Source organism: Danio aesculapii, chromosome 11 (assembly GCF_903798145.1).
Source record: "Danio aesculapii chromosome 11, fDanAes4.1, whole genome shotgun sequence".
NCBI classification, from domain to species: domain Eukaryota; kingdom Metazoa; phylum Chordata; class Actinopteri; order Cypriniformes; family Danionidae; genus Danio; species Danio aesculapii.
In genome coordinates, this window is record NC_079445.1 from 16609724 (window position 1) to 16626551 (window position 16828).

The window sequence follows — 16828 nt, forward strand, 5'->3', positions numbered from 1 at the left end:
ATTTTCCCAGTATTTCCTATAATATTTTTTTTTTCATCTGAAGAAAGTCTTATTTGAAGCAATTTATTTAATATATATATATATATATATATATATATATATATATATATATATATATATATATATATATATATATATATATATATATTTTAAGGTCAATATTTGTAGCCCCCTCAAGATAGTCCCTTTATTAATCAAGGGTCGCCACAGCGGAATGAACCGCCAACTTATCTAGCATATGTTTTACGCAGCAGATGCCCTTCCAGCCACAACCCAACACTGGGAAACACCCATACACTCTTGCATTCACATGCACACACTACGGATAATGTAGCTTATTCAATTCACCTATAGCGCAAGTCTTTGGACTGTGAGGGAAACCAAAGCACAGGGCGGAAACCCACGCGAACTCGGGGAGAACATGCAAACTTCACACAGAAATGCTAACTGACCAAGCCCCCCTCGAACCAACGACCTTCTTGCTGTGAGGCAATCCTGCTACCCACTGTGCCACCGCCTCCATTAAACAACACTTGGGAAATATTTTTAAAAGAATTAAATTTCAGAGGGCTAATACAATAATTTTGACTTCAACTATGTGAGCCAAGCAACAAAGTGCCAACTTTTTGTGGAGGGATTTTCTTATGTGAACGAGAAGGGTTTTCCTTATCACAAAGAATGCATTATGCAGTGGTAAGATGAACATACATACCAATATTTGGAACAATACCTGCAAAATATACAGCATGGAAGTAGTTAAGTAAGAAGTATTTGTAGGGTTCTTAGCATTTTAATGACCTTCAGACAGCTGATTTGACATTTTTTCACATCAGCCAGTTAAACAACCACAACTAGCAGGTTTGTTAGGTTGCAACTTGACATGTAGAGCCTTCTTACCATAGAGGTCCACCTTTTGGATGGGTGCTGTGGGCTCTGATGGCTCACTTGAGCCATACTTGTTGACAGTGATTACACGGAAACGGTAAGCTTTCTTGTCCTCCATATCATAAACAGGGTAACGAGGAGATCTCAGCTGGACCGCAGTGTTGACTCTCTGCCAGATGTCACTGTCACCTACACACTAAGTCACGGACAGTCATAGATGGCCATTATGAGGAGACTTTTCCTTTAATAACCCAGGATTTATGGGAAAAACAAAGCTTTTACAAAAACAAACAGTAACACTGCAAGATACTAATTATTACTTTAAAATTCAATAAAACATTATATTACATTACATTATTTTACTAAATTTAAAAGACTTGTAATTACAATAGCAGTTAATAGAATGTTTACATAATTACCCAGAATATTCATATTTTAAATATAACCTACAGTGGAGATCAAAAAAACAAGCTACAACTTCCTAAATTTTGAGGGCACTTAGTCCTATAAAGTTCTCCTAACAGTAGTAAAATTTATTAAATGTAAAATGTAAAATGGCAGTGTTTAAAGCACTTTTCATATTTTACAAACGTATTATAAAGCAAAAACTTAAAAGAGATATTTGGGGGAAAAAATCCATTCCACTTAGTTTTTTTTCTCGTCCTAATTTGGCACATGGTGAAGTATCTGACAATCCCTATTCAACTACAAATTTGAAACATTATTTTCATCACCAAACTGGGGAAAGACTGAACCCAAAATATAGAATAAATAAGTGAGGGAAATGTGGAGGTGAAGAATCATGAAGTCATGTTCGTTCATACAGGACACAATAACCATATTCATTAATACAGGTTTTTTGTTGAAGTGCTATGGGTATTTAAAAAATAGTTCTACTAGTACCTCCATAACTAAAATTCCTTCAGATTCTGAACAATGATTTCTGAAAAAAATTACTAATTGTTCTGTAATTTTGATTTCCACTGTAGTTCTTTAAATAATTAAGATTACTACTTTACATTACATATTATTTCATATATTTTAGCATTATTTTAGATGTTCTGCACAGAAATAGAAGTGCTCACACACCTTCTCAACGAGGTACCACACAGGTGCCCGTCCACGAGGGCTTGGTGGTGTCCAGCTCAGAACAATGTATGTTTTGTTTATTTCTGTTGCATGCACGTTGGTGGGTGGACCTGGTATTGTAACATAGACTAAACAGGAACAAATCAGATGTTTATTTTATTTTATTTTTTTAAATAATACATTATCTACTTTACACACACAGTCTTATTTGCAGTGTGTTAGTAACTTAGTATTAATGCTTTGAGACAACAAGAACTATTGGCAAATATAAAAACAATTAACAATTATTAGGACCTGTTTGCGGACAAACAAGTATATTAAAAAAAAAAAGTAAAACAAGAACTTATAGGCACACAGTATATTATACTAAATATTCTCTGAATATTCTGCACTCTCAGAAATAAAGGTACGCAAGCTGTCACTGCGGTGGTACCTTTACAAATTTGTACCTAAAAGGTCCATTAATATCTGAAGGGTAAATATTAGTACCTAAAAAGTGCATAAAAGTTCCTCTTAAAATGTTTAGCTACTAATATATTCTTTTGAGGTACTAATATGATCCCTTTAAGTGCAAACGTGTACCTTTTGAAAAGGTACCACCCCAGTGACAGTTTGCGTAAGTTTATTTCTGAGGGTGTGAGCATTGTGAGGGAAAGAAAATAAATGTTAGCCAAAAATTCAGATCGTCTCAACTTGGATTTTTTTTACTTAGATTTTTACATTGACCTCACTGCAGAAAAAACAACAGCTTTATTTAACTTGATTAATTTAGTTCAATTATTTCAGCTGATTATTTCACTCATTTATTTGCAGGTTAATTTTAGTCTGAGGACCAACTTTTGGGTTAAAAAGGCAATGACTGGTTAGCTGGTTAGCATTATTTAACCTATTTTATTATTATAATGATATTTTTTTTTGTTATTATTATATTTTAACTAATTTTCAGACTAGTTGGGGTCTCCGACATCCCGATGACAATATTGTAAAGACCATTTTGCCATTTGTATTTTTTAATGCATGTAGTTTACACCCCCATATTAACCAAGAAATCTTTACTTAAAAATATCTAAATATGAAAAGTTCAGATGCAAAAATCTCTAACCGCCTGAACTTTTTCTTCTAAAATGAACATTTTTCTCAGCCTTATATGTTTATGTTCAGTTATTTCATTTTAAAGGGAATAAAAAGAACCTATTCTTCACCATAAAAATGAAAACACTGCTCATTTAAAGTGAAAAATGCTCATTTAAGGAGAAAGTATAATAGTTTTTGCATCTAAACTCATATTAAAACTCATATTGAAGTATTAAGTTGAAACCACTTATAAAAATTAAGTAAAATGACTTGTAAAAATAAGAGATAAGTGAAACAAGATTGATGTTTAACCCCTGTATGTCAACAGATACTTACTGAATGGTATGAATGAATGAAAAATGGATTGTTAAGTGTTAAAGTGAAAGGTATTTAATAGGTAGAGCATGCAGTTGGTGGGATTGAAATGACAGGGGGAGAGAGATGATATTAATGGCTCAGTGAAATCTGAAAGCTCAAGTACCTCCTTGTAGCTCCTCCTGTCGAATCGCAATGTCATATTTCCCTTCGATTTTAATCACTGTTTCAATACATAAACATAAGACTTTCCCGTCAGCTTGGCTGAGTTCATTTGAACATATCATACATTAAACACTGCTGCTAAGATAATAATTATAGGTGGATTTATGTTTCTGTTCACAATAAACAAATGTGCATTATGTACAGAATTTAAATTAGAGACTAATTTGGTACAATCTCATTTGTAGGGTTCTTCCACCTACTTTTCAAGCACTTTCCAGATACATAAAAAAAAAATTCCAGTACTCTACAATTACAAGCATTGCATATATATATATATATATATATATATATATATATATATATATATATATATATATATATATATATATATATATATATATATATATATATATATATATATGTATGTACAGTGCATCCAGAAAGCATTCATAGCGCTTCACTTTTTTCACATTTTTTTGTTACAGCCTTATTCCAAAATGGATTAAATTGATTTATTTCCTCAACATTCTACACACAATACCCCATAATGACAATGTGAAAAAAAGATTTTTTGAAATTGTTGCAAATTTATAAAAAATAAAAAACCTGAAAAATCTCATGTACATAAGTATTCACAGCCTTTGCTTAATACTTTGTTGATGTACCTTTGGCAGCAATTACAGCCTCAAGTCTTTTTGAATATGATGCCACAAAAATTGAGAATTTTTGTCCATTCTTCATTGCAGTACCTCTCAAGCTCTATCAGGTTGGATGGGAAGTGACGGTGTACAGCCATTTTCAGATCTCTCCAGAGATGTTCAATAGGATTTAGTTCTGGGCTCTGGCTGGGCCACTCAAGGACATGAACTCCAATGAAGCTGCTGAAACATCTCAAGAATGATCAGTGGAAACACAATGTACCTGAGCTCAATTTAGAACCTAATGGCAAAGGCTGTGAATACTTATGTACATGTGATTTTTCAGGTTTTTATATTTTTCATAAATTTGCAACAATTTCAAAAAAACTTTTATCACATTTTCATTATGGGGTATTGTATGTAGAATTTTGAGGATATAAATGAATTTAATCCATTTTTGGAATAAGGCTGTAACATAAAAAATGTGGAAAAAGTGAAGCGCTATGAATACTTTCCAGATGCACTGTATATACTTTATCACAATATATCAGATGCGATTAGTTATAATATTCTATAGTATAGTATTCTAAGGAAGTTTTTTGAAGGCATGGTTACCCTTAAGACCAACATTTACTGTTGTTTACTCTTTTTATTAATATTTATTTGATTTGATTTACAGTTTATTATTACTTATTTTATAAGATGAATTGTGTATGTAACACAATTAAATTTTCAAGCAGTTTCAAGCACTTTATCCAAAATTTAAGCATTTTTGAAACTTCGAAAATACTAGAATGAAATTCAAGCATTTTCAAGGTTTTCCAGTAACCGTAAGAACCCTGCATTTGTACTGAATGTTTTTATTTAATCTGCTCACACTTCAGTGATGGTTACATTAAGGGGCAGAGATAGAGAGAAATTTGGGTGGACCTTTATTCTATAAAACTCACATTTTCTTATGAATACGATTGTACAAATTCATATCAATTATCCCCTATCCACTAGTTTCTGAGTGAAATTGGGTTGGAAAATTCTCATAAAAAACACAAATATCAAAAAAAATAATAACACCTGATCCTGTAAACTTACCTTGATGCTCCTGGACCTTTAAGCTTGATTTTAGACCAAGTTTAATAAAACAACTCTTTTAAGTTGTTTGAGTTTAGTCTTACCTTCCACATCGCTCTCCACTTCTCCTGTGGTCACTCCAGAGGACATCCTGGAAGGCAGACTGATGCCAGATTTGTTCACAGCCCTCACTCTGAAGTGATAGGATGCTCCGTCGGTCAGGCCGTGGACAGGCAGCTTGCACACTTTCACAGGAGAGTCATTGCACTGGACCCAGTCCTTAGCTCCTGACTTACGCCTGCAAAGAGAACACACAAGATAGATACTGCCAAATTAAAAATTATTCACACACCAGATACATTTATTTATTAGTGGGTGCAAGGTACTATAGTTCATTTATTAATTACATCATTAAAAGGCATTTAATAAAATTTTCTGTCTGAAAATAAATTTTATTACTAAATAAAATACCAATATATCTAAGACAATAAATATTTTTCCCTATTCATCTCCCTAAAACAATAGAAATTAAACTATTTTCATTATTTGCAGTGAAGTGAAACATTAGATATATAGAAGGGGAAACATTGTATGCAAAAAGTAATGACACATATTATATATACAATCTATTGTCATTAATTTATTTTTAAATTCATGGTTCCTCCTCTATTTGAAAAATTTAATAACTGCACAAAACATCTGATTAACAAATATAATAATATACACACAGACACAAAGACAAAACATTATAAAAAATACAATTTATCTGCTCCTTGATTTGAACATTTGTTCAATATTTAGAGCAAGCATATTATAAGTAACTGCCAATTACCTAAAAATAAAAGGTAATCTGACATTTTCAGCATAATTTAGTAATTTAATTACAGTAACTAGTTACTTGGTTACTAATTACACACAAGGAGAAAAGATATTGTCTGGATATTCATTAACAGTAAATTGCTACAAAGGTATATGAAACTTTTTTTTGTACTGCAAATCAAAAAATAAATTTTTTTTTTGTATCTGGGCAGTGAACCAGTTCACAGTTCACTCAATGGCCAACAGAGTCAAGGATTTTCCTACATATAGCTCCTTTAACTGCAATTAAAGGAATAGTTCACCCCAAAAATTAACATTTACTCGCTAAAGCAATTGTTTATCCTACTATAGAAGTCAATGGTTACAGGTTTTCAACTTTCTTCAAAGTATCTTCCTTAGGTTCAACATAAGAAACTAAATAACAGAAAGAAAATAAAATAAAAGAGATTTTAAACAAGTAAATGATGACAGAACTTAAATTTTTGGGTGATCTATCCTTTTTTACAAAGGTAAACTATTTTATTAACATGAACACATTACAACTAACTCTATACGTGAGGTGTTAGGCTGAAGTCTGAAGGGAATGGTTACTTGTCCACGAAGTATCCAGTGATGGGAGCCTCATGGGTTGTGTTTGGAGGTTTCCAGGAGATCAGGACGTAATCTGCATTTACATCAGTGGCTGTAACATCCATTGGGGCTCCAGGGGCCCCGGACACTGTGGGAGCAGCATCTGTGAGGTGAAACAGACACAAATATTAATTGATCTCTCTATCATTTAGGTAATTAGTCATTCATTTTTTGTTCTTCAGCTTAGTCCCTTTATTAATCCGGTCAATTTAGCTAACCCAATTCACCTATACTACATGTCTTTGGATTGTGGGGGAAACCGGAGAACCCGGAGGAAACCCACACCAACATGGGAAGAACATGCAAACTCCACACAGAAATGCCAACTGACCCAGCCGAGGCTCGAACTAACGACCTTCTTGCTGTGAGGCGATCGTGATACCCACTGTGCCACCGTGACGGCCCTTGTTCTTCTTACAAAACTTTTCTTTAATTGCAAAACATTTACATACTCTCAGACAGGATTCTTGTGGAACATTTTGCAAATGGGAACAACTAACTAATTTTGTCCATCTTACATTAAGAAAAGCATTGTATATTATTACCAACCCCAAACCTTGTGCGTTCCTCCAACAAACTGTATGGCTGAACTTGTTTTTAATGGGAATGCAAGCATTTGCAAATGAAAACAAATGAAAACAAAAGCACTGAAAATCTACATTTATAGTTTTTCTACCATGTTTGCACTCTCGTGAGAAACTTTGTGCGGGCTCAAAAAATAAAAACATAAAAGAAAATAAAAAAGGCTATGATAAAACCAATTAAATCTTGTTTTTCCATTTTTTTTTTATTACTCAAAAAAAAATGTTTGCTTTCAAAATTTTCACAAAAATCATTTAGGGGAGTGAATTCATTTTCTTGTTTTTTAAATCATCCACTGCCATTGTTCATCATCAGGAGTGTCCATTCCATGTGCAGGTCATTTTTTTTGTCTGAATGGATAATCTGTTTAAGTGTTGAATCCATCCATCCTCTTTCAATCACAGTTGAGTATACTTCAATACGGTGTACACCCGAGTTTTTATAGAGGCTTGAAATATCTAGAATTTTTGTAATGGTTAGATTTAAAATGCATTTACAAATATTTTCTACCTTTAACAAACAGGTAAGCGCTGTGCTCTACGGTTCCATCCTTGGTCCAAATGCGCAGGGTGTAAAGTCCCTCATCATCCTTGTTCAGGTAAGGAAGAGTGAGCTTGGCGACGCCACCACCAACAGACATCTCAGCCCATCTGGATGGCATTAGCAAAGCATCTACACACACATCAACAAACGCAGAGTGTGAGGATCTGTTGAACTTTTTCACCTACATTCAAAATGAATGAAAAAAAAAAGCATCCTCTCACCATCCCTGTACCACACAGCTTCGGGTGGAAGGTTTGGCAGATCAGGCACCACCACCATGTTAGACACCAGACTGACAGACTCTCCTTCTTTACCAAATGTCACTCCGAATGACTCCAGCAGAGTCACCTCAAGTTTACTTGGGTGAATACCGCCGAGAGGAACTGCAGGACACACAATTAGAAAACCAAGACCCAGTGTGAGAGAAGCACCATTACAACAAAACAACTTTATAGGATGGTGCAAAATCTGTTTAATTAATGTTTAGTGTGATGGTAATAGATAAATCCCTGCTATATTTGTTTATTTGTGAACCTGGAGAACAAAACCTTCATAATATTATGTTGCACAGATAATTACCAAAAATACAATGTGTGGTTTAAAACGACAGGTTTTTAATTTATGCCTGAAATCATTAGAATATAAAGTAAAGATCCTGTTCCATAATTATGCTTTGTACATTTTTAACTGTAATTTTTGATTAGAAGCTTTTAGACAACTTTAAGGGCGATTTTCTCAATACTCAAAACTTTTTTTAACCATCAAATTGCTGATTTTTACATCATATAAATATTTTCTGTCCTAACAAAGTATACATGAATGGAAAGATTGTTTATTTGGCTTTCAGATGATACAATATTAAACAAATCAGATCAATTATTATATGTATTTATAAATGTATTCTTGTGATGGCCAAGCTGAATTTTCAGCATCATTTCTCCAATCTTCAGTATTACATGATCCTTCAAATATAATTTTAATAAAATAATTTTAAAATACTACAGAAATTATTTTTCATCAATATTTTACCATTAAAGAGCCCCTATTATGATTTTTTTTGAAAATGACATTCCATGCAGTGTGTAACACAGCTCAAATATCCAGCTAAGGATTAAATCTGAAAGTGCACCGTGTTTGAAACTATCTATTGTTTCATCTATAAAAGTGTCGACTCTTAGTAGTTTGAATGAATCGCCTCGGTAACGAGTCTTTAGCTGTGCCGGTGTCACGTCAATACGGAACTCAAGTCCCACCATTTTGTAGCGCACACAGACCTGGGAAAACCGAAACCTCGCCCAAAAACACTGTAGAAAGAAAAAGAAGAAGACAAACACTGCAGCAGATCCTGGTTGAATCATGTCGCGACAGCACTGTGCTCTGAAGTGTGAGGGAAAGTTAGTGTTATTTACGCACCCAAAGATGAAACTGTGAAGAGTCAGTGGTTGAAGTTTATTTTTGCAAAAATACCTCAGCATTATAGCCCAGCCTTGTGCTGTGTTCCTGTCATTTTTCTGACAAGTGCTTCAGCAATCTACATGCTTACAACAGGGGATCCATTGGCCGTTTGTTAAAGTAAGGATCAGAAAAGACTATTGATGTATGCGACTTTATCAGAGCTTGACAGGAACTTTATCGTATACAGTTCATGGATCAGTTTCTTCCTTCATTTCACAAGTGTAAGTATACGTGCGATTAAAATAGTTTCCTCCTTGTTTTTTCTAGCTTGCAAATTATGTATTTAATTGTGTTTTGTTACTTGTAACCGCTTGTACTGTATCTGTTTAACTCTTTGCATTCTCATCTCGTGTCTAAAACCATGTAGAAAATGCGAGGCGTGCTGCTTTGTTTACGGATTCATATGTGTTTGTGAGTTCGCGATCTACTGCCATTTGTCATTGCTATGGCCACCATAAGCTGTTCCTACACACGTGCAGCGTTCAAGTTTTAAAATAGTTCAGATTTTGCCACTGTGTGGATTAATATTAAATGTGTTTCACTGTTTTAACTTATGGTTAAGAATGGAGCAATATGCTGGTGTTAATCTGCATTGCTTTAATGCACTCCTTCATTGCGCTCACACATACACTCTGCACTCTGACAACTTGTTGATAAGCCGTGCTGGGCATTTCTCTCTGTCTCACACTGAACGCAGTCAACCAATCACAACAGACTGGGTTATCGGACCAATCAGTGCAGATTAGCATCAGGCAAAGGAGGGGTTTGGGAACAAATGAGTTGCTGAACGAATCATATGGGAGTCGTTGAGATAATTAGGTAAAAATAATTGCACATTATAAGACAATGAAAGTGTTTTTTTGACCTTGCATGCATATCAGCCTGTTGTTGGAGTCCCCAAGACCAAAATATGAAATTTTTTTAATGCATAATAGGGGCTCTTTAAGTATTTTTATATATTGACTTATTTATCCATCCATCCATCCATCCATCCATCCATCCATCCATCCATCCGTTTTTCTGTCTGTCTGTCTATCTATCTATCTATCTATCTATCTATCTATCTATCTATCTATCTATCTATCTATCTATCTATCTATCTATCTATCTATCTATCTATCTATCTATCGTGTTAAATTCTAAAGCACATTGTTGATTTACAGTATTTCATTAATTGATTGTTATATTTCTCTTGCAGCTTTCATAAAACAAATGCTACACATTTTGTGCACAATTGTTTAAACCTAGTTAAATAATTTGTAATTTGAAAGAATTATTACTATAGTTACATATTTATATCCACAACACAATATGTTTACCACACTGCTGTCTGTTTACAAGCACAAATAACCTCTGGGAAAAAATGTGACATAGTTTCCATGTCTTATCAAGGCTTTGCGCCTGGAACAGAATGGATATTTATGGCTCATGATGTCAAGTAAGCTCCTTCAGACTGGGCATCAAACACAAACTCAGTCTCACCTAGTCCTGGCAGATGAGAGAGCTCTCCTCCCCCTGCTGGTCCTACATTGAAAAACAAGCATAGTACATTACCGGACGACCAAATGAACAGTAAGAGAACATTTGAACACTAAATAAGACACACTTACTCCTGACACAGACAGTGGCCTTGGAGGTGGCCTTTCCCTGTGGATTGGTTGCCACAGCACTGTACACTCCAGAATCAGAAACTGCACATCTGCAAGACAACACAATTCACAATGCAAATAAACAAACAGGACACAATTCTAAGCAAAGTATAAAAAAAAGTTATGCATGTGGCTTTTAAATTTTGTAAATAATTTATAGATAATAGTGGCATAACTGGATAAAAAAAAGGATTAGTTTGCGTACACATACAGTCATTTTATGATTCTAGATTGAAAACAGCGTGGGGGAAGCAAGAATGCTAAAAGTGGAAGACTCTAGCATCATTCGCTAGCACACCTCTTACTGTGTGTTCACACCGAAGGCGGTGGGAGCATCACAGGTTGCTCTAGCCGCCCTGGCGACAATGCTGTCTGCCTTCAGCTCCAGCAGTGAGAGCGTCAAAATACGCTACATTGATCTCTTATTTACAGGGGCTGTTGCAGCATATCATATCTGTTACATTCCTGCATAAAACATGCATTCTAGCGTGAAAATGTTGCACACTTTTTATCAAATTCATTTAACAATGGAAGATCAAGTTGCATGTGGTGTGGCTATTCTCCACTTGATTATACAATATGTCCATATGTCTGAAATGTCCTGAAGCATCAAGACTGTTTTGTACTGTCGCACGAGATTCCTTAAAAGAAAAATATATACAACATTAATGCACATCAGTAACTCGCCAGTAACTTATTTAATGCATGTTGCTGTAACAAAACATTGCAAATAATTGGAAATCCGGCTACCGCAATAATCAAACCCTTGGGAACAACTGTGGTCAGAACTCATCGCCGCCGGCTTTCATTGAAAATTAATGACTTCCGGCTACTTTGACGCTCTCGCCGCTTTTGGTGTGAACGTACGGTTATAGTTGCAGCATTTAGGATTTAACCAGGTATTGCAGTCCAAAATCGAAATATTGGAGTGTTTTTTTCACCTGACACCTAAACTGACAAACTCATATAGCCAGATTGACGATACAAGCAGGAGCCAGTCCGCCTGATGATCGAGACTTACACTGTAAACTATGCAGCTAATGTTTATCTTTGTAATAAAGAACTTGTGCTAATAACTTAAGAATTAAGAACTACTTAAAAAGAAAATGTGGGTTTTTATACACAGCAAAATCCTCAGAGTAACATTTTATTATATAGTTCAGAGTGTATTTGGTCCCTCTCTAAATTGAGCAAAAGTTACTCAGCAGCAGAGTTAAAGGTAATGAGACAATAAAGGTATTAATTAAGCATTGATTGAGCACTGATGCTGAACACCTGTTGTTAATATACAGAAACAGAGAAGAGAAATGCAAAATTACAATTGACTTCAGTTGTACTGAAATAAAACAAATCAAATCTCTCAAAATCTCAGCAGAGGATCATTAAGCAAGTCCACAAACAGCAGTTTTACTTATTAACAACCTGTTTGGCCTTATTTCTGCCAGACTCTACAAAGTTCTATATAGTGGTATTATTAAGAACTAAGTAATTTTTTACAACAACAATAAAAACAACACCACTTTGTGTTTTAAGATGTCACCACTTAGGAGAACAGTAGTTGCTTTACTTGGACTCGATTTCCAATGTTAGTTTCACTTTGTTTGCCAAATAGTGTATTGTGGCAAATATTGTATAAAGAGAGCAATTGTGCTCTGGATAATTGATTCTGTGGTGGTTTAGTCACTAGTCAAATCAGTAAAATTGATTCTGACCTATTAAGTTTGAATAATGTTTTATCACAAAAGTTGCACTGTATCAAGAAAATTGAGCTCAGCAATACTTTTATCAGAACATAAAACACATTAACCATCTGAAACACTCAAAACACACAGACATAAAGAATCAGCGTATGCTTCTCAACTATGGTGAGTTTTTTTCCTACAGTGCATGCTGGGAACTATGGATGAATGTCGTAGGACTGTCTTAGCATATACTGCAGCCAAAAACGAAACAAAAATCTGTAACTGCTGTTGAGATAGATAAGCTGATTATTGATGTCTTTGTCTTTAAAGTGATTCAGATGCTCAATGTGTTTTACAAGTTTATAAAACCACAGCTGAGGTCCATTCTCTTGAAAAACACAGAATTTTGTTTCTTAAATGATAAACCACCATTTAAACATAATTTGCAAAGCTAAACATAATGCAAAGTTCAACTTATCAAGAGTGTGAATCTGCTCTCTTTATGCTTGTCATAGCAAGCAAAGAAAAATCAACATTAAAAATCGAGTCAAAGAGCCCAAGTAAATCAACCACTTTTCTCCACGTTGGTGACATCAGAAAAAAATCTTTTATTGTTTTTTGTTAAAAGTAAATAACAAAAACAGTTAATACTCAATAAATGACTTTTGTGAACACCTGACAGACATAATATCAAACATGTAAGCAATGAGCCAAGCTGCTGCTGCTTCTGCTATTTGAATTCAGTTGTAGTTTTTTGTTTTTCTCCTGTTTCTGCTTATTAACAGCAGGTGTTCTTCATCAGTGCTCAATCATCAATTAATTAACACCATTATTGTCTAATTAGAACTTTAACTCTGCTGTTGAGTAAATTTTACCAAATATTTTCTGAACTGAGTACATTTTACTCTGAGGATTTTGCTGTGTAATCTACATATCGGACACTGCTACAGTCCTCCAGAAGTTGCATTTTAGCTTTGTTCACATACAATGAGGCAGCCTTTATGACCTGGGACAGCAAAAAAGTTTTAACTTGAAAATTAACACAGTTCAGGTTAACCCACTGATGGAGAACCTACTCTCTGAGTTCTTCGCACCTCTTTCACAAACCATTTGGTACGAGTGGAGAATCGACTGCATCCAGAACATGATCTCACATGACAGCAGCGTGTTTCTCTCAGACATGCTGTGCTGTCCTTGAAGAAGTGAGAATAGAGCAACGAAATGTGACCTTTAGTCCCTCTGGACTATTTTAGAGCCACTCCTTTCCCTTTGCAATGTATAAGACATAATCGTCCTAACCAAGATCATTTTATCATGTATTTAACACTATTTAGTTTCTCTTTTAGAGTTGTGTTTAAACATGAGACCTATGTATGAGAGTCTGGTTCGTTGAAACAGTGGCTACTGGGATGACCTGGGGATCTGTAAGAGCTCCTACACTGTACTGTAATGGTGGCTGTGAGTCTTCACTGGCGTCAGCCGTTCCAGGATCAAATAACACATAGCTAAGTTGAGCAGAACCAACAGCTGAGACTTCTTCAAGAAGAACCTCACTGTGACTAAATAGGAAAGTGCCGCTCTTACAAGTCCCTCATTCACTTTCCGATGGCGTTACGGAGGAGAAGTGGGGGGTCCAGAGAGTGAAAGTGAATGAAAACCAGAGGCTATAAAAGCTTTAAAATTAGGGAAAACGTACAATAGTTTGCAATAAGCCATATTAAGACATGAAAAGAAAAAAAAATGAATGAGATTTAAATAGTCTTCAATTTTTTTGCTTCACAGCCCTGGTCACTGTTCACACTGTATATATATATTTTGGTAAATTTATGGTATATCAGCAGACACCTTGATTTACATCAAGCATGAAATCAAAAAACATGTCCAAAATGCAAATCGATTTGATGTCAAAACCTTGATTTCCATTTGGCATCCACACATTGATGCCCTTTTGAGAGCCTAAATAAAATAATAAAAAGTAAAATAATATAAGAAAAGTTTTATTCATCTGAAAAATGTACATTTACTACCTTTATGTACAAGTCACATCAAATTGACATCTAACATTGGCATCAAAAACACGCCAAAAATCGATTACAAGACAAGCCTGTAATTGATTTTAGATTTGTTTTTTGATGCCAATGTTAGATGCCAATTTGATGTCTTTTATACATGTCAATTAGCCTTAAGATTAATTGACATCAAACTAATAGTAAAAGTTAATTGACATCAAATTAATTTGCATGGTTGACCTGTTTTTGAAGTCGTTTTGACATCAAGGTGGCCACTGGCAATTTTACTGGCAGCAGGAAAAACAACAGCAATAAATTATGATGATACATTTTGCTCAGTGTATGACAGAATCAAACGGGTTTTTGAAAGAACTAAGGGCAAGTAAATATCAGCGCAAGGTTCTCTTAAAACTAAAATGTGTTTCTATTTTATGAGAATTTGTGCAGACAAATTGGCAGCTTATTTTGTTTTAAGTAATTCTAACTTTGTAATGAAACAAGGAAACTAGTTCAAAAAGACCTACTCACACCCTATAACAGTAACAATAAATTTGAATAATTAAATTTAATGAGAATAGCGAAGTCCACACCTCATCTACAATGATAATAACAGAGAGGAACAGTATTATAATCATTATAAGGGTTATTTTTTTCCAGCTAATAAATGATAAAACACAGATAGCCAATCACAACCCGTCCTGCTTTAAGAAGATCAAGTATTTAGAGAGAGCATTTTTAAAACTGCAATGTATGTTTAAAATAAATTAACAATATGGTACACTAATGTGGAGGCTAATAGACTTATTGCTATAGCAATCATTCTTGGTGTGAACGAGCCATTAAGCAACAGATCACCCAGAGATTTCCTCATCAATTCCTCACACTCAAGTGATCCTAAACTTTTATAAACTTCTTTCTTCTGTTTAACACGAAACAAAATTGTTTTAAAGAATGGTGGAAAAAGTCCGCTGTTGACGTCAATAGTAGGAACAAAAATACTTGGGAAAAAAAAGTAAATGATAGCAGAAATTTCATTTTGGGTGAACCATCCCTTTGAATGCAAAACTGACCAGATGAGGGTGTGTGAGGTCATACCTGCTAATAATCAGACTGTGAACCCCATACTTGTTCTCAATTTTGTACTTTCCAGGAGCACTCAGGGGTTCAATGGCGACATTATTCCTATACCTAGCAATAGAAAGAAAAACAAGTGTAAGTTAGGATTCATTTGAAGCACATCAGTAAAAGAGGCAGAGACAGAAAACACATAATGGATCTCGTTAACAAAAATAAGCATGTTTATTTCAGCTGAGAGCACATACATCATAATGTGTTCAATGATATTTGCACAGTATAATTTGAAGTTATAAAATCAAAAAGTAGGGTTTATTAATATTTTGGAATATAAAAATGAAGACCAAACCATTTGACAATAGGAGTGGGTTGGCCAGACACAGTGCAGAACAGCTTTACAGGCGTCTTTTCCCACACAGTGTGAGATCTCAGGCTGACCAGGAAGTCCGGAGCTTTGGGAACCTCAGTAGGAAATTCCTTCCTCAACGGCATCATTCCCTTTACCTGTTAAAATACAGAAAGGACTGAGTAAAAAGTCAGGGTTAAAGGTACTGCTTTTGGACCTCGCTGACTTTTTAAAAATATCTTCCTCTGTGTTCTGCAGATCAAAGAAACTTACACAGGTTTGCAGCTAATAAAGGCTGAACTTTTTACCTGTAAGCTAGGGTGATACAAATTTAGCTTTGCTTATTTTTCTCTTTGTTAATGCTTAGTTTGTCCAAAAGGTGTCGACATGGAACAATAAGCATGTATAGGTGCAAGCAGCAATCAGTGTGTTTTAAGCAAGTTCTTTAGACATATGCATTTCAGAGATTTCATATATTATTTAATAACCCAATAAGTTATTCAAACAGTGCTGAAACTGAGCATTTTAGCCAAGTAAAGTTGCCATAGAAGTACATCATTCATTCATTTTCCTTCAGCTTAGTCCCTTTATTCATCAAAGGTCGCTAGAGCAGAATGAACTGCCAATTTATCCAGCATATGTTTTACACAATGTATGCCCTTCCAGCTGCTACCTAGTACTGGAAAACACTCATACACTCTCACATTCACACACTCACACTAGGGTCAATTTAGATTATTCAGTTCACCTATAGCGCACGTCTTTGGGGGAAACTAGAGCACCCAGAGGAAACCTACAGGTACAC

At 34.8% G+C, this 16828-nt stretch overlaps 1 protein-coding gene across 3 annotated transcripts in view; it reads right to left on the reverse strand.

Annotated features, from left to right (window-relative positions):
- The window catches only part of myom2a (myomesin 2a), a 46678-nt gene that overhangs the window by 23628 nt on the left and 6222 nt on the right, over positions 1-16828 (reverse strand). For 2 of the 3 annotated variants that reach the window (XM_056468289.1, XM_056468290.1), the window contains 11 exons: positions 16027-16181; positions 15699-15791; positions 10874-10962; positions 10746-10787; positions 8030-8191; positions 7776-7937; positions 6645-6786; positions 5339-5532; positions 3530-3586; positions 1975-2102; positions 898-1081 (listed from right to left, as the gene is read on the reverse strand). In XM_056468289.1, coding sequence (XP_056324264.1) covers positions 898-1081; positions 1975-2102; positions 3530-3586; positions 5339-5532; positions 6645-6786; positions 7776-7937; positions 8030-8191; positions 10746-10787; positions 10874-10962; positions 15699-15791; positions 16027-16181 — 1408 coding nt within the window. The remainder of the gene's footprint in view (positions 1-897; positions 1082-1974; positions 2103-3529; positions 3587-5338; positions 5533-6644; positions 6787-7775; positions 7938-8029; positions 8192-10745; positions 10788-10873; positions 10963-15698; positions 15792-16026; positions 16182-16828) is intronic. The other variant, XM_056468291.1, reaches the window with a different exon arrangement.